This window comes from Tamandua tetradactyla, chromosome 5, assembly GCF_023851605.1.
Source record: "Tamandua tetradactyla isolate mTamTet1 chromosome 5, mTamTet1.pri, whole genome shotgun sequence".
NCBI lineage: Eukaryota > Metazoa > Chordata > Mammalia > Pilosa > Myrmecophagidae > Tamandua > Tamandua tetradactyla.
In genome coordinates this window covers 126,684,387-126,708,997 of record NC_135331.1, presented here as the reverse complement: position 1 = coordinate 126,708,997, position 24,611 = coordinate 126,684,387, and the positions used below count along the sequence as shown (strand labels likewise).

The 24,611-nt window shown below is 36.9% G+C and overlaps 1 protein-coding gene across 4 annotated transcripts in view; it reads right to left on the bottom strand.

Moving 5' to 3' along the window:
- SMAP1 (small ArfGAP 1) overlaps window positions 1-24,611 on the bottom strand; it is a 243,339-nt gene that overhangs the window by 16,996 nt on the left and 201,732 nt on the right. For all 4 annotated transcript variants that reach the window (XM_077162201.1, XM_077162202.1, XM_077162204.1 and 1 more), the window contains one exon: window positions 13,022-13,112. In XM_077162201.1, coding sequence (XP_077018316.1) covers window positions 13,022-13,112 — 91 coding nt within the window. The remainder of the gene's footprint in view (window positions 1-13,021; window positions 13,113-24,611) is intronic.

Sequence of the window (24,611 nt, the reverse complement as noted above, 5' to 3'; positions counted from 1 at the left end):
TGTGTGAGTGTGTGTGTGTGTGTGTCAAATACTCTTTACACCTTAAGGGATTGTTAAAAGGATGACAAAGCCTCCCACTGGTTCTTCCTTGCCAGCAAAGTCTACCTCCCACTACAGAGGTTGAATATCTGTATTCCTAGCTTCTCCTGCAAATGGTATAAGGTCATGTAATGCAATCCTAACTAAGAGGACCTTGCTCTCTCCTGAGAAAATTTTCTGGAAAAAGATCTCTGTTCCTGGGAGATGGGAGGAGGGGCTTATGACTAAAAAGCAATCACTTGAACAAAAAACAATCCTTGCAATCCCTTTGAGGATGGGATGCTAGGGTAGCAGAATGAGAGGAAAGGCTCCCTGGCATCACCGTCCCACCACTATGTAGGCCTGGACACACCACGCACACCAATTTTTTTGTCTGATGAGATCATTAAATGTGTTTACTTTTTAAGCCATTTTTCAGTTTTCTATTATCTGAAGTCTGAAGTAGCCTCCATTGCAGGCTCTTTTCACTCATTTAAACACCTGGGTATTCTCTCTTTGCTGTCCTGTCCATCAGTACATTCTCTGATGTCTGTGCAATTTCAACACTACCAAGAAGCTGGCCCTTCTTGATCTCTTTTAAAGTTTCGTATGTCATCAAGCTCCCACATCCCATTCTTCAAATGCCTGTTCTTCAGATCAACCAGTTATTTGCCCTTTGCACAGACTCAGGACCACTTGCAAGCATCTGTCCAGTGCCAGTTCCCTTACACCAATATTTTCATCTAGCTGTATCTTCTTTCCTCCACAGATGTGATTTCAGAAAAATGCAACCAATTCTTAAGATCTCCTTACTGAAAAGGTAAAAAGAGTTCATAATAGTTAACTGAACATTCTCTTCTGAGCAGAAGCAATAAAAGATTTTTGAAAAACAGAGTATAAAATTTACTTTGGTCATTTTAGATACAGTATTCCACTTCCATTATTATTCTCACAAAATGGCACAAATATCCTCCTGATGTGGTCAAATACACAGTTCACAGGACACCAGTGGGTTTCCAGGACTGCTGCTGCTAAGTCTGGCATTCTTTTATTCAGTCATTTCCTAACCTGTTTTATTTTTCAGCATACAGATTTTTGAGAAACTTAGAAATGCCTGTGCAGTAATCTTTTGCTTTAAAGATAAGTAGACTACTTTCTGTGTTTTTTTTCTTTTTGTTTGTTTCTGTCCAGAAAATCTTTTTCAAACAAAAATATTTAGAGAGAAAAGCTAATGTATTATCTCTCTCATTATATAAAACTGGAATACGTTACTGAAAATTAAGTGGGTTATATACTATTAATTACATTTAACTAATATTGTCAACCTAACTTAATCTGACACTATGATAAGATAAAGCTTTTATTTCTTGAAAGACACCATGAATGAGAGAATTTTAAAACCTGCAAACTTTTCTTATAAACTTACCCCAAAGTTGTATGTCCTCTGAGCTTTTTCAATTAAGAAAAATCTTAAATAATTTCTATTTTTTTCTCTGTAATGTTTAATATTATCTAAAGAAAAAACTTATGAAATGTTTAGGTAGAAATCTCCCTAGATTAAAGTGAGTATAAGAAGAGATCAAATGGAGGTGCCTGCCCATCAAAAGAAAAAAAAAAGATAAAATGGGAAATTTAAAGTAAAATTAGAGGGCTAAAAGCTTTCTTAGAGCACATTCAAATGTACAATAACCTCAAAACTAAAACTATAATTAAAAAAAGAATAGATCAAATCAATTTCACTTAAACAGTGAACATAGAAACACTATGACTTATATGACTGTGCCAGTTTGAAACTATTATTGATCCCAAAGAAATCATGTTTTAATCCTGATCCAATCTTGTGGGGCCAGACCTATTGTTTAGGGTGGAAAACCTTGACTGGATTGCTTCTATGGAGAAATTACACACCCAGTTATGGGTGTGGCCTTTGATAAGATGGAGATGTGACTCTACCCATTCAAGGTGGATCTTGATTAGTTTACTAGAGTTCTTTAAAAGGGGAAACATTTTGAAGAAACATTTTGGAGAGCAGAAGTGACAGAGCCAACATAAGACCCAGAAGTTTGGAAATGCAGAGCCCAGCAGATGTTGCCATGTGCTTCCCATGTGATGGTAAGCAAGCTAGAATCTGGAGTGAGAGCCAAGGGCAACCAAGAGATGAAACCCAGCCCTGGAGAAGCCAAGTGAGGTAACCCTACAGGGAATAGAGGCAATGGAGCCCAGGAGCAAGGGACCAGCAGATGCCAGTCACGTGTCTTTCCAGCAAACAGAGGTGTTTTAGATGGCATCAACCTGTCCTGAATAAACTTAATCTCTTGTTGGTGCCTTAATTTGGATATTTTCACAGCCTCAGAACTGTAAACTTGCAACTTAATAAATTCCCTTTATAAAAGTCAACCCAAACAGAGGGAGCCCAGAATAAGAATGAGGGCCTTTAATCCTGTATAGCTTAATATAAGGTCTGGAAACATCCTAGAATATTTTAAGCAGATAATAAAAAAGTATTGGCAGAGTCCCTTGAGGGATGGGAGAAAAAAATATGGAATTATTAAACTTTACCATGAGGATAAACATTAGGGACACCTAATGTGTCAAGCCCTTGATCTTGAAGCTTACTCTTGTGAAGCTTATATAGGCAGCAGAGAAGCTTTGCCTGCCTATAGGTATGCCTAAGAGTTATTACTGGAGGACTTCTTTCATTGCTCAGATGTGGCCTCACTCTCCCTAAGTCCAATTCTGCAAGTGAAATCAGTGCCCTCCTCCTATGTGGGGCATGATATCCAGGGATGTAAGTCTCCCTGGTGGTATGGAAGATGACCCCCAGGGATAAGTCTGGCCCTGGAACCATGGGATCAACAATGCCATTTTGACCAAAAGTGGGGAAAGAAGTGTAACTAATAAAGTATCAGTGGCTGAGAGAGTTCAAATTGAGTTGAGAGGCTACTCTGAGGGTCACTCTTACACAAGCTTCAGTTGGACATTGCTACCTATGATGACTTGCCAAACCCCAACCAAAACCATTCCAGCCAATCCTAAAGAACACCTAGGGTAATATATAAGATTCTACAAAGGTTCCATGTACTAGGGTAACTCCAGAAACCTACAACTTCCAGATAGGTCCTTGTACCAAGTAAGTCCTGAAACCTAGAGGGTCCAGCCTCCCAAGAATATCAGCTATTTCCATCTCCCTTATTACTGACAGCCCCTTTCAACATTGAAAAAGTTAAAGGAGTGGGATAGAAAGATCAAAGGTGATGGTGGAGTTATACAGAGAAGGTAGGGTTTAACAAACAGATATGACTGCTGAATCATTAAATTGGGATCTCTTTTAGTCTCCAGTATCTTAGAGCAGCTATAAGTAAAAACTGAAAATTGTGGAATTGTAACCTACACCAAGATCTGAAATCTGTTCTACAACTAATTGTTGTGCTGTGCTTTGAAATTTAATCTTTTTGTATATATGTTATTTTTCACAAAAAAATCCATTGTAATGCTAAAAAATATTTATTCCTTTTAGCCTCCTATATTTTGGAGCAGCAAGAATGAAAAATCTGAGAGGATGATATGGTAGCCCATGACAAACTCTGGGATCTGTCCTGTAACTACCTGTTGAAGAGTGCTCTGAAAACTATTGCTTTTTTCTTTCTTTGCTTTGTATACATGTTATATTATACAATAAAAAAAGTTTAAAAAAATGTGTAAAAAAAAAATAAAAGTCAACCCATATCTGGTATATTGCATTCTGCCAGCTTTAGCAAACCAAGATCATTCTTGATTTTTTGTGAGATGCTTTTTCAAGCACTGTACTCTCATATAGCCTCAGCAGTTTACCCCAGTAACATATACAGCTCTTTGTCTGTTAAGACTACTGGTCAAGGCTTCTGACAAGGGGCCAGCTGTTCTGCAGTAGGCAGGCAGTGCATGAATGGCCAAAAAACAGAAACCTAGGAGGGCTTTCTATCTTCTATGGGTGATTGAACTGAAACCTGTAAGGTCACATTTTAACACCAGCGATTTATAAGTCTCCTCAAGTCTTATAATTAGAGCATGTGCTTTTCCCTTGAAGATTTTATTTTCAGATGGGAATTGTCTACCAAAAAATAAAAAACAAAAAGTACTGCTCGAATGAATGTATCACTCGGAGTGGGAGGTGGGGGGTGGGGCGTGGGGGTGGGGGATAGGAATTATCCTAACCAACTGCTAAAGTGTCTATCATCCTCTATCAAGTAAAAACAACCAACACAGCACAGCAGTATAGAATCGCAGTCCTAGAATAATTACACAGGTAGGGAACATGAAGAGCACCCCCTCCTACCATAGAAGCTGCTTTGAATTCTATTTTAACCATAGGAGGTACATATACAAATCAAGAGGGGTCTGGAGTTTGATTCTAGTCTGGAACATTCAGGGATTATTCAGTCTGGCCAGACTTTAGTGAAGAGGGGTCCAAAGACTAGAGGGCAGGTGATAGCCAAATATCGTCACCCAAATTCTGGTTTTAGACAAGGCACAATTTAAATTCTAAAGGTATCAAATCAAGTTAACACTTAAGTATGAAGCAGTTCTTGCTGTTGTGATCAGAAGTTGATAAACTATAGCCTGCTGCCTACTTACATTTAATAAAATTTTACTGGAACAGAGCCATTTATTCATTTATACATTTGTCAACGACTGCCTTTACACTACAACGGCAGAGTTGAGTAGTCAAGACCATATGGCCTACCAATCAAACACATTTACTGTCTGGCTCTTTTTTAGAAAAATATTGCTGATCCTCATCAAAAAGTATAACAGAGCACTTTATGCTTGATCTGTTAATGGGTAGTAGAATAAGAAAGGTGAGTTTGACGTATAAGTCACCAGATGGAAGAAAAGAGAATGAGGCTCACTTAAAGAAAATTGAATTACTAAAAAAATGACTTTAGTTTTTACCCAATTATAAGACTATTAAAGACGATCCTGAGGGACTTCCGGGAACATGGCCAAACAGACCAGCTTGAGCTTAGCCCTGCTCCACAGAAAAGTTAGAAAAGGGACAGGAGGGCGACTGGGGTGGCGATTTGGGAGTGTAGCTGACCTGGGAAAGCCTTCTGTACCACATGTGGCAGCCCTGATTGCAGAGGCCAAGGAACTGAGAGGCAGAAAGCTGGAGCCTGGCATGGAGGTGTGGAGCCCATGGAAGTACAAGGACGGGAGCCCGGGACTAGGAAGTAAGCCAGGCTGCATTCCTTGGGTGGGCTACCCTCACAAGCGCAGCCCTGTGACCAGCGACTCACCCCATACCCCAGGCACCTGAACCCCATCACCAGCTCCCATTTCCCGTATACCAGACACCCCCATCCCAACAGCCCCCAGTGCATGTACCTGCACCCCATGCCCACCCCAAGTGCAGCTCAAACCACCTCTCCTGCACACCTCCCAAACACTATCTCCCCTTCCCTGTTCCCTGCAGGCTGTTGCCAGCACATAAAGGCTGAGGGCACCAAACTCCATACCTAGGCTATCCCTGCCCTCCCTACCATATAGTGTCACACAGCCTCACTCCACCCCACTTGAGATCTGAGCATTCATTTACAGCACTCCCAGACGCACGTATGTGCATGGGCCCCCAATCATGTCATTCAACTCTGGGACTGCACTCTACAGCAGTCCTAGAACAGCGCATACACACGGTCCTCAGCCATATTTCTCAGTTCTGAGAAAGTGCTGACCTGTGCAGCCGGGTCACATATGACCCAAATCTATGAAGGCATAACGCCAATCTGCTGCCATAGCTCTACATATGGCTCACAAAGGGCCCTGTGCCTTAGACCAGCGCACACAAGGGTTACGTCCCCCAGACTGGTGCACACGCACACCTACATCCTCCCTGGCCACTGGGCACCCATGTTCACAAGCATCAGCGTAACATCCCCAACCTGTGCCTATACCTGTCCTGAAACAAATCACCATACTGAGTGCCCACCCCGTGCCATGCTCCCTGCTGTACAGCCATCCTACAAACATAAGGCCTTTGACTACTGAAAGAAATCAACTTCTAAAGTAAATCAGTCAAGATATTTACATGTGAAGACAGCAGAAGATCACTAAGCATATCATTATGCAGACAGACATAGCCCTGCCTAATGACCAAATTAAAACACCAGAGGAGACCCACACACTGGAACAACTAATCAAAGATGTTCATACAATTTTACTTAATAAAATAAGAAGTGGGGCAGCAAATGACATAAAGGAGATCAGGAAGACAGTAGAAGAGCACAAAGAGGATTTTGAAAGAATAAATAGGAAAATAGCAGAAATCACACAGAGCACAAAGAGGATTTTGAAAGAATAAATACAAAAATAGGAGAAATTAAAGACTCTCTTGACCAAATAAAAAACATACTAGAGGCACACAACACGAGATTTGAAGAGACAGAAGAAAGAATAAGTGATAGGACAGGATAATTGTCTTAGAAGACTCAAAACAGCAAATGGCAGAAAAGATTAAAAAAACTGAACGGGAATTCAGGCAAATGACCGGCAAACCAAAGTGCACAAATATAAGAATCACTGGCATCCCAGAAGGAGAAGAGAGGAGTAAAGGGCTAGGAAGAGAAATTGAGGATATAATGGGGGAAAACTTCGCAACCTTCATAAATGACATAAATATACAAGTCAAAGAAACCCAAAGAACTCCAAACAGAATAAATCCAAACAGGTCTTCCCCAAGGCACATACTAATCAGTCTGTCAAATGTTGAAGAGAAGCAGAAAATCCTGAAAGCAGCAAGAGAAATACAATCTACTACATACAGAGGAAACCAAATAAGACTACTCAACTAGCACTACTTACTGGAGGTGAGAAGGCAGTGGTATGATACGGTCAAGATTCTGAAAAAGAAACACTTCCAGCCAAGAATTCTGTACCCAGTCAAATTGGCCTTTAAAACCAAGGGGGAGATTAAAGTTTTCACTGACAAATAAGTCCTGAAAGAATTTGTCAACAAGAGATCGGCCCTACAAGCATTACTAAAAGGAGTTCTGCTAGCTGAAAAAAAAAGGGACAGGAAAGGGAAGCCTGGAGGAAGGCACAGATTTGAAGAGTTCCACTAAGGGTAATTTAAAGAATACAAAGAGAAAGAGGGAAATGAATATATATTTCTGACAAAACAGATAAGATGGTGGAATCAAGAAATGCATTTTCAGTATTAACTCTGAATGTTAATGGACTAAATTTACCAATTAAAAGATACAGATTGACAGAATGGATTAAGAAAATAATCAAACTATATGCCACTTAAAAGTGACTCATCTTAGACACAAGGATACAATACACTGAAAGTGAAAGGATGGAAAAAGATTTTCCATGCAAGTTGTAACCAAAAGAAAACAGGAGTAGCTACACTACTATCAGACAAAATAGACTTTAAATGTAAAGACATCACAAGGGACAAAGAAAGATATTATGTACTAATTAAAGGGTCAATTCATCAAGAAGATATAACAATCATAAATGTTTATCAAGGAGCTCCAAAGTACATGAGACAGACACTGGCAAAATTGAAGGGGGCAATATATGTTTCACCAATAAGAGTGGGAGACATCAATATACCAATTTCCTCTATAGATAGAACAATCAGACAGAAGATCAACAAGGAAATAGCGAAGTTAAATAACTTGATAAATGAATTACACCTAACAGACATATATATAGATCATTGCACCCCAAAGCACAAGGTTATATATTCTTCTCTACAACTCATGGAACATTCTCCAGGACAGATCATATGCTGGAGCACAAAACAGGTCTTTATAAACTTAAAAACACTGAAATTATTCAAAGCACTTTCTGACTGACAAAGAAAAAAAGAGAGGATACAAATAAACAAAATCAGAAATGAGAAGGGGGGCATTACCACAGAACCTGAAGAAATAAAAGAAACCTTAAGAGGATACTATGAACAACTATATGCCAACAAACTAGACAACTTAGATGAAATGGACAAATTCCTAGAGACACACAAACCAGCTACACTGACTCAGGAAGACAAAGAAGCTCTCAACAAACCAATCACAAGTAAAGAGATTCAATCCATCATCAAAAATCTTCCTATAAGGACAGCCCAGGGCCAGATGGCTTCACAGGGGAATTTTATCAAACATTCCATAAAGAACTAACACCAATCGTGCTCAAACTTTTCCAAAAAATAAGGAAAAAGGAACTCTACCTAACTCATTTTATGAAGCCAGTATCATTTTAATACCAAAACCAGGTAAAGATGCTATAAGAAAGGAAAACCACAGTCTGATCTCTCTAACATAGATAGAAACATTCTTGATAAAATATTAGCAAATTGAATCCAACAACACATTAGAAGTATTATACACCATGACCAAGTGAACTTTATATCAGGAATGCAAGGTTGGTTCAATGCAAGAAAATCGATTAATATAATGCAGCACATTAACAAATCAAAAGCGAAAATCACATGATCATCTCAACTGATGCTGAAAAAGCATTCGAGAAAATTCAGCATCCTTTTCTGATAAAAACAGTCCAAAAGACAGGAATCAAAGGTAACTACCTCAGTATAATAAAGGGAATATATGAAAAGCCAATAGCCAGCACTGTACTCAGTGGAGAGAGACTGAAAGCTTTCCCCCTAAGATCAGGTACAAGACAAGGATGCCCATGGTAACCACTATTAATTCAACACTATGCTAGAAGTTCTAGCTAGAGCAATTAGGACAAAGAAATAAAAGGCATCCAAACTGGAAAGGAAGAAATAAAAGTCTCATTATTTGCAGATGATATGATACTATACTTGGAAGATTCTGAGAAATCTACAGCAAAGTTACTTGAGCTAATAAATTCAGCAAGGTGGTGGGATATAAAATTAATGTGCAAAAATCAGTAACATTTCTATATACAAGTAATTACCTGAGGAGTCAGTAAAGGATAAAGTTCCATTCAAAATTATATCTAAAAGAATTAAATATTATGAATGAACTTAACTAGGGATGTAAAGGACTTGTACACAGAAAACTACATAACATTGCTAAAAGAAATCAAAGGAGATCTCAATAGGTGGAAAGACATTCCCTGCTCATGGACAGGGAGGCTAAATACAGTTCAGATGTCAATTCTCCTCAAACTGATCAACACAGTACCAATCAAAATTCCAACAAACTATTTTGAAGATTTGGAAAAGCTAACTACCAAATTCATCTGGAAGGGAAAGAGATCCTAAATAGCTAAAAGCATCCTAAAAAAAGAACAAAGTGGGAAGATTAACACTTCCTGACTTTAAAACCTATTATAAAGCCATGGTGGTTAAAACACCATAGTACTGGCACAAAGACAGAAGCACTGACCAATGGAATGCATCGAGAGTGCAGAAATAGATCACCAAATCTATGGTCAACTGATTTTTGACAAGGCCCCCAAATCCTCCAAACTGGGACAAAATAGCCTTTTCAATAATTGGGCATGGAAGAACAGGGTATCAACAGACAAGAGAATGAAAGAAGACCCCTATCTAACACCCTACACAAAAACTAACTCCAAGTGGATCAAACACCTAAATATAAGAACTAGCATCATAAAGCTTCTAGAAGAAAAGGTAGGAAAACAACTTCAAGACCTAGGAGGTAATAGGAAGTAATAGGAGGTAGCTTCCTAAACTTTACAACCAAAGCACAAGCAACAGAAGAAAAAATAGATAAATGGGAACACTTCAAAATCAAATGTTTTTGTACCTCAAAAGACTTTTGGCAAAAAAGTGAAGAGGCAGCCAACTCAATGGGAGAAAATATTTGGAAATCACATATTGGACAAAGGTTTGATTTCCTGTATACATAAAGTACACTTTGATTTATGGCCCTCCATGTTTGTTTAACTGAAATATCTCCATAGGGGTTCTCTGTATTTTCTGCAAATGCTTTAAGGAATGCCAGTTTTGGTCTCCTGGGTTTAGTCATATGGGAATATGCTATCATTTCTGCATGACCATAAATCATCTACTTCAAGGCACCTGCTCACTATTCCCTATTCATGTTTCAAGTTATAGGGGAGAAACATAGACCCATTAAGGAAGAGTGGCATGTTCATGCACAGAAAAATAGTCTGTTGCCCAAGGCAGACATCAATAATCAATCCTGACTTAGAACATTATTTGTTTTGAGCTGAAAAGACCTTTGATTCTCTTTAGTCTCCTGGACTTTCATAAATTGATTAAATTGCATGCTTAATAAAGCTTAAAAAAACTCTGAAAATATTTTTTAAAATAATTTAGGATATTGATAACCAGCAAGAGTGCAGTTGCATGTGCTCTGAGTAAGCCACTCCTGTATTCTTTAGCAGCTACAATTCTAACAGCAAGATATCCCCTTTCTGACCCCATCTCCCATCCTTCCCACCTTCAAAACTGTATGAGGTAGAACTCATTATTAATATCAGCAAAAAACCCTATAAATTCTTAACCTCTTCTTCAAATATTACCTATTACCCTAAATTAACATTGGTTCTCTAGTTCTAAATACACTGTTTCCCAAAGTCCTTCCAGGACTGAATGCTTTCTCTCCCACACCTCTCATACCACCAGGCCTGGAGGTGGGTAGGTGTGCTCAATGCTCCCCACAGATACTTTTTGTTCAATTCTCCCCACTCCTCTCTAAAACTCCCCAACTTTGAATCTCATGCCTTTGGACATAAAGCTCAACATCCTTCCTTGTACCCACTCCTCATCATTTCTTGGCAATTTTAGCTCCCTGCTCACAGTACTTTCATTAACACCACTTTTGTTAACATTTTCAATGATTTCAATATTCACATAGATAATCCTTTCCATGCTGTGGTCCCTCAGCTACTAAATCTCTCTTCTAAAAGCCTGTCTTCCACAGTATCTTAGCCACTCATTTCCTTAGACATACCCTCCATCTTATCATTACCAATAACTATTACTTCTTCAAAATTTAAAGTTCAAGACAGCTACTTTCCAAATACCACCTCTCCTATCTTTATAGCACATTCTCTCTGGTGACTAACCCACATCCAATGATTCTTCACTTCTACTGGAACCACCTATAATCCATTGATACTACTATCTTTTGTGGCCTATCACAGTCTCTCCCTTCCCTGTCATATCCTCTCCTCTCTCTTCATGCAGCTTAGATTTTATGAGTCATCATGAAAATCACTCTCTTTCATATACCCTCCACTCCTTGCTCTATTACATTCAACTTTACCTGGTCTACATCTGTGTCCATCACACTCAAATTGGCTGGAAAATATACAAACATCGTGATCAATCACACTTAATAATCTTAACCACTAATATTAAGTGAGCACATAGTACTGTCCAGCAATCCAACTTCCTATCACTATACTTTCAAATCTCCCACTCTCCTAGACAACCATTTCATTCCTTCTTTCTTTCCTCATTTTAACACCTTCTTCTTTCTCCACCTTTATTCTCAACTCATTACCATGCTTCCTATTTCACCGAGGAAAATGAAACAAGCAGAAGAGAATTTTCACAAGCTTCCACATTAAAAACACTAATCCATCTCTATCTGGTCCTAATACTATTCTGCTTTCCCTTCCATTTCTATGATTTGCAATGCCCCCTCACTGGTATAAAGCTGTGGTAGATTGGATCACTGCTTCCAGTTCTTCACACCCTTTGCCATGTAACTTTGCAGTGCCTCCTACTATGAGCAAAAACTGAAGTCTATCAGTTCTGAACCAAGGCCTTAGGAAGCACTGCATTTTCCATTTACCTTCCTGAGCTCCCAGCAATTGCAAAGAATATGCTCCAAGTAGCCATGGGTCTAAATGAAAGACATGTCTCTCTTTCCCATATTTAATTGGTCAGCAAACTCTACTGGTTCTACCTTTAAAATATATCTGAATCCAATTACTTCTTATAATCTCCAATGCCACCACCTAGTCCAAGCCTTCTTCATCTCTCACTTGTATTATTGCAAAAGCTTCCTTACTGATCTCCCTGTTTCCACCCTTACTTCCTACAGTCTAATCTCAACACAGCAGCTACAACAATTCTTTAAAAACTGAAGACTACCTGCCCCTTTCCTCACCTTTTACTTACAGCTCTTTTCTGTCACTACTCCCCCCAGACCATTCCACTCTTGCTGGCTCTTACACAGATCAAGTACGGTTCTACTGTAAAGACTTTGCATTTTCTATTCTCTCTACTTGGAATGTTCAATTTTACCTTTCAACTGCCTCTCATTCTTTTCTATTAATTGTCAATCTTTCTCCAAACTTAACAAACAAACAAAAAAACCACTTCAACTATCAGATATTACTAAAAGCAACCATTTAATCAAGTCAATTCTTTCAGAAAGAAGAGGTGAAAAATATGAAAAAATATTTGTAGATAAACACTAAACACTACAAGCACCTCTTGAATGAAAACCTGTTTTGTTACCAGGTAGACAACATATATCTGCCCAGCAAGAGAACAAACAGGACATTAAACTAAAATGAGCACTTGACATTGTCAGAGATAGTAAATAAATCCAGCCACTAGATTTAGGTATACAGTGTGCTACTTCAGTTAATAATATTAAATTTTATTTAGCATAACCACATTTTACAATTAGGCTACAAGAGAATTACTTTGCTAAGGAAAAAAGTCCCCCCCAAAAGTTAACAACAACAACAAAAAAACCTAAAGAGAAAGAGAGGAGAAAAAATTAAAACTTTTTATTTTAAATGTTGAAATGTCACAGTTTGCCAAGCCTTTGAAGATTTCTTTGCTAACTCCACTTTCCCTAAGGAACTCATTACTTGTATTTCAGTAAAGACAAACACTAGCTCTCTATTAAAGGTTTACTTATTTTGTGAGAACTCAGCAAACCAATCATACCATTTACAAATTCAGTTAATAGTCATCTTTGGTATACTGACAATAAAAAGCCATTACATTCATTTCAACTAAAAGCTTCAATTGTTTTGTAACTTTTAATGATGACTTTTACTTTTTATTACTTACCAAGTCCTAAAAGATCAACAGTGGGCTCTGCAGCTTTTTTAGGGCTGGTACTTTTTTTAAGCTCCAACTGCTGGTCTTCTTTCTTTTGTACCTTAAAAAAAAAATCATATTTTTATTAATTTTTCTTAAATAAATGGAATAAGCCCTTTAATCCCCAATTAATTATGCAAATTTTTGATAAAGTTAGTGTAATGAAGCCTATGAAGGTAAGTGTATAATGTATAAATTATAAGGAAGGATAAAACATTTATTATGTTTGATTGTTAAGCTTGCAATGTCAATCCTTACATATTAGAACCCCCAAAGAGTAAACATAAAAAATTAACCTTTATAGTATAATCATTCTTATCCATTAACCCCTTTATGTTGAATCTACTTTTTATATTACTTTTGTGAAAAATCCATTTCATATTATGATAGTAACTTATCCCATCATTCACAATGCTGATAACATTAAACAACACTGCATCAAGAGAAGCTTAACAAAATATTATTTGATATGTCTTCCTACTGAGTCTGCACTTTAAAATAACACCCTTCTAGGATGAGGATGGCAGAGTGATCAGGATTCTGTCCCCCACAGAATATCTAAACAACCAGCAAGAATTTTCAGAATCATTTTTCTCAACGCTCCTGAAAACAGTTACAGGACTGCAGTAACAAGGCAAGAACCTAATCAAACAACAGCTACTTAAAACAGTAGTATCTTTAGGCACCTGGCTGGCCCCTCCCCAACTCCTCAGCAACTCTGCACAGATATGGCTAGTGCTCCCAGTGCAGATCCCTGATCTCAGTTCCAGAAGGAGCAGAGTAATTCTGAAGCACACACCAGTAGCATGTATGTCCAGCCTAACCCGTCTGGTGGTGGACTGAGCGATACACTGTCTAGGACTTGCCCTGCAACTCACTGAGCTGTCCCCAGAAAATGCAATGGGAGAGCACGTGAATGGCGGCTGCAACAAGAAACTGCTGACTGTAGTAGACAGTGCAGTGTCGAGGACTGTGAAGAGACTGCTTCCTAGGGAAGAGGGGTCATTTATATTCTTGTAAAGAGAATTCCCAGGGCCACAGGTGCATGTTCCAGACAAGACACTTTCTCAGAAACATCAAGAGTTTTCTAGAGATCTTCTCCAAAGTCATGGTATGGAGAAACCCTGAAGGAGACATTCACACAGGTCCATCTGTGAAGACTGGGAAAATTGTTTTGTTGCTGTTGTTAGATTCTGGCATTCAAGAAAAGCTCTGTAAGTGATTTTGGCAGTGAATAAAAAAAGATTCCCAAATTCCCCTTGGAGGACTGGGGAGGAAGGAGGAAATATTCAACTTCCCCATTTGGAGAATTCCTGATATTCTCCCAAGCAGTGGGGACAATCAGATTAATAGGGGGAGCCCTCAATCTGGGGTTTGCCCCTATGAAACTTACTCCTACAAAGAAGAACTTAAGCCTACTTATAATTATGCCTAAGAGTCACCCCCAGAGAACCTCTTTTGTTGCTCAGATGTGGCCTCTCTCTCTCTAAGCCATCTTGGCAGGTGAACTCAACTGCCCTTTCCTCTACATAGGACAAGACTCCCAAGGGTATAAATCTTCCTAACAACATGGGACAGAACTCCTGGGAAGAGTAAGGAGCCAGCATCATAGAATTGAGAAAGCCTTCTTGACCAAAAAGGAAAAGAGAGAAATGAGAGAAAATTAAGTTTCAGTGGCTGAGAGATTTCAAACAGAGTCAAGAGGTTATCCTGGAGGTTATTCTTATACATTATAAAGATATCCCTTTTTAGCTGATGGTGTATTGGAGGGGCTGGAGGGAAGTACCTGAAACTGTTAAACTGTGTTCCAGTAGTTGAGATTCTTGAAGACAACTGTATAATCATACAGCTTTTACAATGTGACTGTGTGATTGTGAAAACTTTGTGTCTGATGCTCCTTTTATCTAGAGTATGGACAGATGAGTAAAGAAATATGGATAAAAAATAAATAATAAGGAGGACAAAAGGCAAAATAAATTGGATAGACTGAAATACTAGTGGTCAATGAGAGAGTAAGGGGTATGGGATTTTTTTTCTTTTTATTTCTTTTTCTGGAGCGATACAAATGTTCTAAAAATGATCATAGTGATGAATAGAAACTGTGTGATGATATTGTAAACAACTGATTGTACCTACCATGTATGGACTGTATGTGTGGGAAGATTTGTCAATAAAAATATTTTTTAAAAAAGAAAAGCTCTGTAATAACACTATTTAAGTTTAAGGAACATATGCCACAGAACCTAAATTCTAGTAACAAACTAAAATATCAAAATGTCCAAATTTCAGTAAAAGATTACAAAACATTTTTAAAAAGGAAGCAAAAGCACAGGCAAAGGAGAAAAATTAAGCATTAGAAATTATCAATGAGGAGGATCACACCTGGGACATAAACACTTTTTAAAACAATGGTCCTAAATATGTTCAAGGAACTAAAGGAAAACATGACTAATGAACTAAAGGAAATCAGGAAAATGACAGATGAACATGAAGAGAACATCAATAGAGAGGTGGAAATTTTGAAAACAGAACCAAACTACGCTAAAGACTACAGAAATAGAAATTGAAAATTCCCTAGAGGGGTTCAACAATAGCTTGGAGCTGGCAGAAGAAAAAAATCAAAGACTTGGAACACATGACAATTGAAAGCACCCCATCTAAGGAACAGAAAGAAGAAAGACGACTGAACAGAGTCTGAGGAACCTGTGGGACACCATCAAGGGTTCCGATATACACACTGTGGGAGTCTCAAAAGGAGAAGAGAGAAAGGGGAAAGAGTATATTCAAAGAATAATGGTTGCATACTTCCCAAATTTAAACAGAAGACATGATTATAAACATAAAAGCTCACTGAACTCCCAATAGACCCATGCTGCAGAATATTAAAAATAAAACTGCTGAATAGCAAAGATAAAGAGAGATTCTGAAAGCCACAAGAGCAACATGTCACCTATAAGGGAGCCTCACAAGTAGAAAGTGCTGAGTTCTCATCAGAAACTACAGAGGAAAGAAGGCAGTGAGATGACATATCTAAAGCGCCAAAAGCAAAAAACTGCCAACCAAGAATTCTCTGTCAAAACTGTCTTTTAAAAATGAGGGAAAGATTAAGAAATTCCCAGATAAACAAAAACTGAAAGAATCTGTCACTATTAGACCCGCCCCACAATAGATGCTAAAGAGAGTCCTTCAGACTGAAATGACAGGACAAGAAATCAAAGTAGCATGAAGAAATACAGGTCTCTGGAAAGGATAATAACTGGGGTAAATAAATATAAATGCAGTACCATTTTATTTTTGGCTTATAACTCCACCTTTCACTTTCAGAATCTAAAAGGCAAATGCATAAAACATAAGTAGAAATAAGTGGTTTTGGACTAACGTACAAACGTCATTTGTGACAAAAACTACAAAGAGATGTTGAAGTATCAGAGTAAAGCAGATTGTTATAGATCTGAAATGTTTAATTTAAACCCATGGTAAGTAAAAAGAAAATATCGGAGAATATGCAAGCTCACAGAGACAGAAATTAAGAGTACAGCTTGCTAGCAGTGGAGGACTAGTGGAATGAGGAATTAATGCAAAATGAGTACACAGTTTCTGTTTGGGAAAATGCGAAGGTTTCAGTAAAGGAAGGTGGTGAGGGTACTACAACAGAGTCAATATAATTAATCATTTTCATAGTGAATGTTATGCTTGGGACTGGTTGGGTTAGAAAATTATGTTGCTTATGTATGTTCCCACAATTAAAAAAAAAAAGAAAGAGCAACTAAAGAGATAATGACAATCAAAGGCAATACGTGATCTTGGATATGAGAAGGCGCAAAAGGACATTATGGAGCTATATGAAACTACTGGAATATAGACCAGCTTTATATCAATGCTAAATTTCTTGAACTTGATAACTATACTTAAGATGGATACATAAGTGAATATCCTTGTACTTAAGAAATGGGCATTCAAGGAGCGTGGTATATACAATCTAACTCAAGTGTTCAGAAAATGGATTGATAAACAGAGTAATGGGTAGATGGATGGATAGACAGATAGAGGAATTGACAGACTGATGGATAAAATGATACAGCAAATGTAGCAAAATGTTAAAATTGGTGTACCTGGGTAACTGGGGTGGGGACACAGACATGTTGGAGTTCTTCTATGGGGTTTGTATTACTTTTCTAATTGTCCTGTAAGTATTTTGAAATAAACTAAATAAAAAAAAAATAGAGTTCTAGTTCTCAGGAGCTCAAGGCACAACTACACGTTCCAAACCACATCTTTTTCTCCTTTCAAAAACAATGTGTAGTATAGAATGAAGAACTGCATTCTTCTCAGTTCTAAAGCTTTCCTTTCTCCTTTTTTTTTTAATTTATTTTTTTGCTTCCCTTTCTCTTAAATTAAGAAAGGAACTATTCACTCATTCACCAGCTCATTTTTCAAGCCATTCCTACAAAATCATTTTTTTCATCTATCTAAAAAATTAATACTTAGTTGTTATATGATTTCACTTTTTGTTAGCAGTTACAAGATATATTACCCCTAAAAACCCATATCCATCTTTGTTTTTAGTTACAACTGTTTCCCTCAAAATTACTTTCTTAACCAATTAGCCTGCCAACACAAACATCAAGTATTTCACACCATTTTCAAATACAGAATTATCAGCCTGTCACTGTATCTATTTTTCAAAAGTTTATCATAAACCATTTTATACTCTTTGTCCTTTCACTTTTCAACTTCCAATATAAGTAAGACATCTCATTTAGCTTAACTATTTCAAGATAATGACAAAGAAAGCATAACTAGCTAGTAGTAATAAAGTAAGCATTTTTTTTTCAACTGATTAAACTGTCAGAAAACTTTTTTTTTTTTTTTTTTACTGGATGAGCTTTGTTATTATAAACTCTCAAATCTGCAAGGAAAACTGAGGTTCAAACGCCCATAAAGCATGCAAACATCAAAAGCTCCAGGGCAAGATCCTAGCAGTTTCCCAGGAAAGATCTTCAGTGGTCATTTCCCTGCCTGTAATATTCTGGACAGTGTTTTATACTTCAAAGGCACTTAAAAATCAGAAAACTTTACAGTTGAAAAGAAACTGAGTCCATCTGACCACACTTATTAATTACTAATCAATAAATTACTAATTAAATACAAAGTAACTCTTATTTTCTGTCCCCCAAATTCAGAATTCTTTCTTCGTTACAAGATTTTACTGAACTTCCATGGAAACATGGGACAGAAACCAAAACTGTAAGGGATTCCCTTCTATCAGCCTCCTGTGGTCCAAGAATTCTGCATCTTTTCAGATAAAATACTTTTTTTTTTAAATTAAAATCCAGATTCTGGTTTTGGAGGTATCTTCTTATCAAAATGCAATTGCCTTTTGTAACATTGCTAAGTAAGAAACTACACATTCATTGCTTGAAAAGGGGGAAAAAACAAGTCAAACGATGCAAACGTCATTTAATAATTCCTACTTCTTTTCCCAGAACTACTAAATATCTTTCCTTCCAGACATTCAAATTCCTATCTGTGTCTTGAATCCCATCATCCTCAAATCTTGCTAAGGCAGAATAATGAACACATCATTGAACGGCAAAGATGCTAGATACTATTGTTCTATGACTTTACAGTAAGCCAAAAATTAATATACATTAATAAGAGCTACAAAGATTGATTCAGATTGATTATTCACAAAGGGAAGTAAAAGCAAACATAATTTTTATTTTAAAATGTTTTAAGAGAAAAATTCAAGGACAGAAATATTAAAGTATCAAACTACACAGGTATGGAACCTTTACAAAATTCTTGGCAGTGTACTAAATGCTTAATCTTTTAGAGCTGAATATCTGTAAAGACATTTTTTTACATGTATCTCTTAAAATAAGTTTCCAATAACAATCTAAAATTAATTTCCATTTATATTTACAACTATCGTTAAAGAGCTCTATATAAAAGTATTTATCTTCCTAGTCCCAAAGAAGTAAAAATATCTGAAAATAAAGACTGGGGGGAGGTAAAAAAATATGAACTCATACACTGCCATTTTGAAAATTCAAAAAACCTAAAATAGATAATGCCCTAAAAAGACACACCAAATAGGCTTCAATGTTTTAAAAAAAGCCTCAAAAATATTTAGGTTTGGTGTTTTATTCTATTATACCATTTATTCAAGTCCAATACCACCACCACTAAATTGAAGGGTAAAGCTTATTTCAAAAAGGTACAATTCCAGCTTTTAACCCATGTCCATTACTGGGGCTCCCCAGACAGCCATATTCTAAAAGCTGACAAGATAGTGTCTCCCTTTTTGACTGAGAAAGAAGACTATGAAAGGCTTCAGGTACTGGACTAGGAAGAGTCAGTAAAAATAACAAACATCTCTTCTTTACTACATTATATGTTTCAGCATTTCAAAAATCAAATCTCAAGTAGTAAGCTAGCAAGTCTACAGTAGTTTTCTTCTTCCTCACTATAATACCCATAGCAGCAAGGCAATGTGATGGCCTTAACCTGGATTTATCAAGAATGGTGCAGTAGCCCCTGTTCATCTTGAAAACCTTGTCTTACGGCCACTCTGAAGTTTAGTTTCTACAACAAAACATGTTCATTGCTCTCTTTGTTTATAACATATATTACAGGTGTTAATGCTTAGAGAAGAACTATGAGGAAATTCCTAAACTGTATGCCAGTTAAACATTTTGGTTAACAAAAGAAATAAGTACATAACAGATGATGCCTTCTTGACAAGCTCTTCTAAAATGAAAAAATGTTAACATGTTTGATATCTACTTGACTTGCCTAGAATACAGGAAGTCCTATTTATCCAGCATTTTCAGGGCATAAAGGTGATAAACCTAAACAAATTATTAACATACAAAACAATTAACTTACACCTTTCATACCAATTACAACTGCACCTTATAAAGAACAAGATGAGATTATTTAAGAGATCTGGAATATAATTACCATAAAAACACAAAGTACATACTATCTTGAAACCAAAGTTTAGAAGATTTAGGATATATGGACAGGGATTATTAAGATGCGATAACAGTAACTCAAGATCTTGATGACCACATCTTCCCTCCCATGCCTATCATATCACTCTTTGATATTCCACATTCATTGCAGACATGCCAAACAACAGTTATAGAATTATTCCACTTTAAATTCTCCTGCTACTAGGAATATCACATATACAATTTTTATCAAGTGAGAAACACAGTCAAGTATGAGTTAAATAAAATTAGATAGTTTATAATTTATTAAACAAAACTTTCTAACAAGCAAGAACATAGTTCTACTTAGATAAAACAACTTTATAAAATGTAAAGTCCTTAGATACATAATGAGCAGACGTCTCACTCAAAATATGAAGGCTTTGATTAGAAGAAGCTTCACCAGTTAATCCCTGTCATGGTCAATTGAATTAAAAACTATTTAGTTTCCAACTCCTATATTTACCACCATTTCCTACCTTGTTAAATAAAAAACAAAACAGTTGAACTTCTAGAATGTGACCCATCATCTTTAGTTGGCCAGTGAATGTACATAATAGCATTACTATATAAGAATAAGGAATTTAGACAACTTCTTAAGCTCTATAGAACACTAAACAGAATTTCTTTAAATTAACTAGTTTAGCTCTAATCAGTTTATTTTAACATTCATAGAACCATACAACTAGAAAGCACATAAAATCCATTACGTCCAACTCTCTCGTTTTTCTAAAGTTGAGGAAATTAACGTGACATGATCAGTTCAATGGGTTTTACAAGTAGCTGTAGTAGCAGTCTAATCTTCTGAAAGGGCTCCTTCCCCTGTACCATATTTTTTTGCTTAATAATATCCAATTATCACAAATTAACTTTAAAATCTTCACATTAAACCTGTCAACACATAGCATACTCTGCTTTTGAATTTTTTCTTAAATTGTATTTTTAGGGTTTAATTCAGACTGTAACCTCCATTCAAATATTTGGACTTCTTCCAGTAAATGGCTCTCTAAATGGCCTAGGGCCTCTACTGCCCCAATTGCATTTCACTATCTGGAGAATTACGGAGGATCCATAGACATTGCAGAACTGAAAGAAGCCTTAGGCAACATTTAGTCAATTCATTATGCAGTGCATAAGACACTACTATAGTAGCTCTCATATATGGCCAGTTTCTCTAAAAAATTTTTTCAGTGTTATGAAATCACTTCATGGTACAATCTATTCTGTACCTGGACAATTCTAAATATTAGAAAGTTCCTTCTTCTGGCAATCTGAATGACCAACATCCCTATTCTGTATGCCACAGCCATGAAGAAAACAAGTAAGATGGTTGAATGTGTGACCTCCTGGGTAGCCACAGTAAACTCTTGATTCATACTAAGCCTTTGGTCATCTAAAATTTCCCAATATTTTCTTTTATGTTATTATATTTGGGGCAATGAGGGGTTTGGGTGCACTTATTTCATAATTTTACATTTATCCAGTGCTGTTGGTATAGTTGTATGTAATATTTTTTGAGGCAATAATTCTGTCATGCCATGTGTTAACTAACCTTTATTGCTTGATCATTTGAAAATCTGAACAGTATGACTTGTTATACTGAGACAGGTAATAAAAATGCTAAAAATAAAGTCCAAGACTGAGCCCTGAAAAATGCAGAGAACATATTCTACTTTGAGATCAACTCTAGTAACTGGATCTCTCAGGGTACAGCTATCCATACAAATCACAAATCTACTTTGCTGTCTGATCATTAGGCCCACCTGTCTACAACATGACCAGAAGGGTATCTAAGAATCTCAACCAATAAGCTTTGTCTAATAGGAACTATATTCTTAAAGAACCCATGCAGATGACTAATAAGTGCTGTTAACATTTTGAAAAAAGTAAGCCATTAAAAAAATCATTTTGGATTTTCTAGATTCAGTGTCAAACTCAAAGATAATCCACTTATGTTTTCTGCCTAAAATTAGGACATGTGCCCATCTTTAAACACTTGGTTCCCATCTTAAAAAAATTTGTACAATTCCTCAAAGGATGACTTAAAAGTGCTTTGTAAATTGGATCTGCAAAATTTATCAGTATTCAACACAAACAAACCTAAGTTTTCTTATTTATATAAAATAGTACTTTGCAGGATTTTTGTGAAGATTAAAAATAAATAATACATAGAGTCACTGGCATTGAGGGTATCTGGCACTGAGAGTCCTACCACTCATATATCAAGGTGACTCAGATTAGTTATCATTCACTACTAAAAGTAAAAAATTAAAACATGAGTTTGCTGACATGAGAATTTCATAAATGGATATTGTTATTATGGTTGTGATGGTTCTAGAAATATTAAGTAAGACTTGGTTCTTATTCTTAAAAAGCTTATACTCTAATCAAAGAAACAGACACAAACATTCTGGATTAGTGTGGGGTCAGTGCAATGATGGAGTTTAACCAAAAAATAAGAAATGCTCTGGAAGCTCACAAAAGTGGCACACTTAAGACTCACCATGTGTCTGAATGATGTATAATGAGATGGGTGACCAGATGCCAATGGTTTCCAATAAGGACTCAGGACATAATCTTACTGAGGTTCTCTTGAATGACACATAGCATCTCTCATGTGGATTTCATAATTCTCTATCTCTGGTCTTCAAGGAACTAATTATAATAGGAGATGGTATGGGTCTATTTGGAGCTCTTTTATCACTGTGGATATGTAAATACATGTCTTTTATTAAACTTGAGAATTTTCCAGCCATTATATCTTTGAATATTCTCTTTGCCCCTTTGTCAATTTCTTCTCCTGAGACTCCCACGATGTGTATACTGGAGTACTTCATGGTGTCCCTGTGTCCCCACAGGGACACCATGCTCAGTTCAGAGGCTCTGTTCACTTTTCTTCACTAGTTCTTCTTTCTGCTCCTCAGGCTGATTTCAACTGTCTTGTCTTCAAGGTCTTTGATTCTTTCTTCTGCCAAATCCAATCTGATGTTTAATTTCTCTAGGGTATTTTCAATTCTGTGATTGTGGTCCTTAGCACTATTTGGTTCTTTGCATAATTTCCATCTCTTTACTGATATTCTCTTTTGTTCATCTGTCACTTTCCTGACTTTCTTTGCCAATTTTTTCCTTTAGCTCCTTGAGCAAATTTAAGACCATTTTGAAACCCTCTGTCTGAAATGTGGTCTGATCTTCTCACTGACAGTTTCTAATGCCTTAATCTTCTCTTTTAACTGGGCCATCGCTTCCTGTTTGCTGGTGTATTTTATAATTGTTTGCTTCTATGTTTTGTAATCTGCTGCTGAAACTTGGACATTCTGATATTTTAGTGTGTTATCACTGGAATTTAGACTCTGTGCCATTTGTTTCTTAAGTCTCTATCTACTTAGTGCTCTGACAGAGCTTTACTCAAATACAAGGAGCTAAGGAAGAAGGAAAAAAAACATCTTTCCCAGTTTTTTCTTTTTCTTTTTTTTTTTTGCATTGCCAGGCACCGGGAATTGAACCTGGGTCTCTGGTATGGCAGGCTTCGAGAACTCTGACTGCTGAGCCACTGCGGCCTGCCCTTTCCCCATCTTTTAAATTGGATTTGGGTGAATGCTCTCCCTTCAGGGCTTATGCATACAATGATAAACTCCAGGCCAAAGCATGGGGCTTCCCTGATCTTTTCTGCACATGTCTTTTGTCTTGGGCATAGATGTGTGGCCCTAGGGATTCCCTTTTTACACAAACACAAATCCTGCCTCTTCCCTAGGAAACTATTTCCTCACACTCCTGGGCTCTATCTATATGTCCTATGTCCAATAATCAATGCAGCACACCTTGACTGTTAACCTACAGAATCCTAGAGGAGAACTCAGTGAGATGCCTTCTACATACAGAACAAGTTCCAGGACAGTGAGTCCCCGAAGCCACCACTAAGCAGACTATATGTGCATGTATGAGGATATGCAGGTTACTCTGTTTCCTCCAAAATCAGGATCAGGGATCTTCACTGGGAGCACAGGCTGACTCCACACCACATTGGTGATGGAATGAGGAAGAGATGAGCCAGGGCACCATGAGATCCTACCGCTTTTAAGTGCTCTTTATCTTGATTTCGCGCTCACCCTGTTAGTGATTTCTGGTGCTTTGGGAAAGATGTTTCTGCAGTTCTTGCTGACTGAAGCCCTGATGCGTGCTCTGCCATCCAAATGGGGGCAGGGGACACTTAAGTTTATTTTGTGCAGCACTTCCACTGTTTGTGCAGGAACAAAACATTTATGCACAAAGTATAAAAATACTGAATTGTGGCATATTGGTGATCCACACATGTTAAATGCTCCTATGCTTGCATTTAAAACTTATATTGCACAATATTAAGATAAATGACATAATTCAGGCTAGTAACTTTAAATTTCCATCTTCTTACTTAGAACAGTTAAATAGCAAATAAAAAACAACTTGACGTGAGAAAAATAAGAGACTGCTGAAGAAAAATGAAAGTTATGTTTTTATATCTTTAATGGTACTTTTTCTCATTTTCTGAACAAGTAGACTCCAAATTTTTATTCTGCATCAGGCCC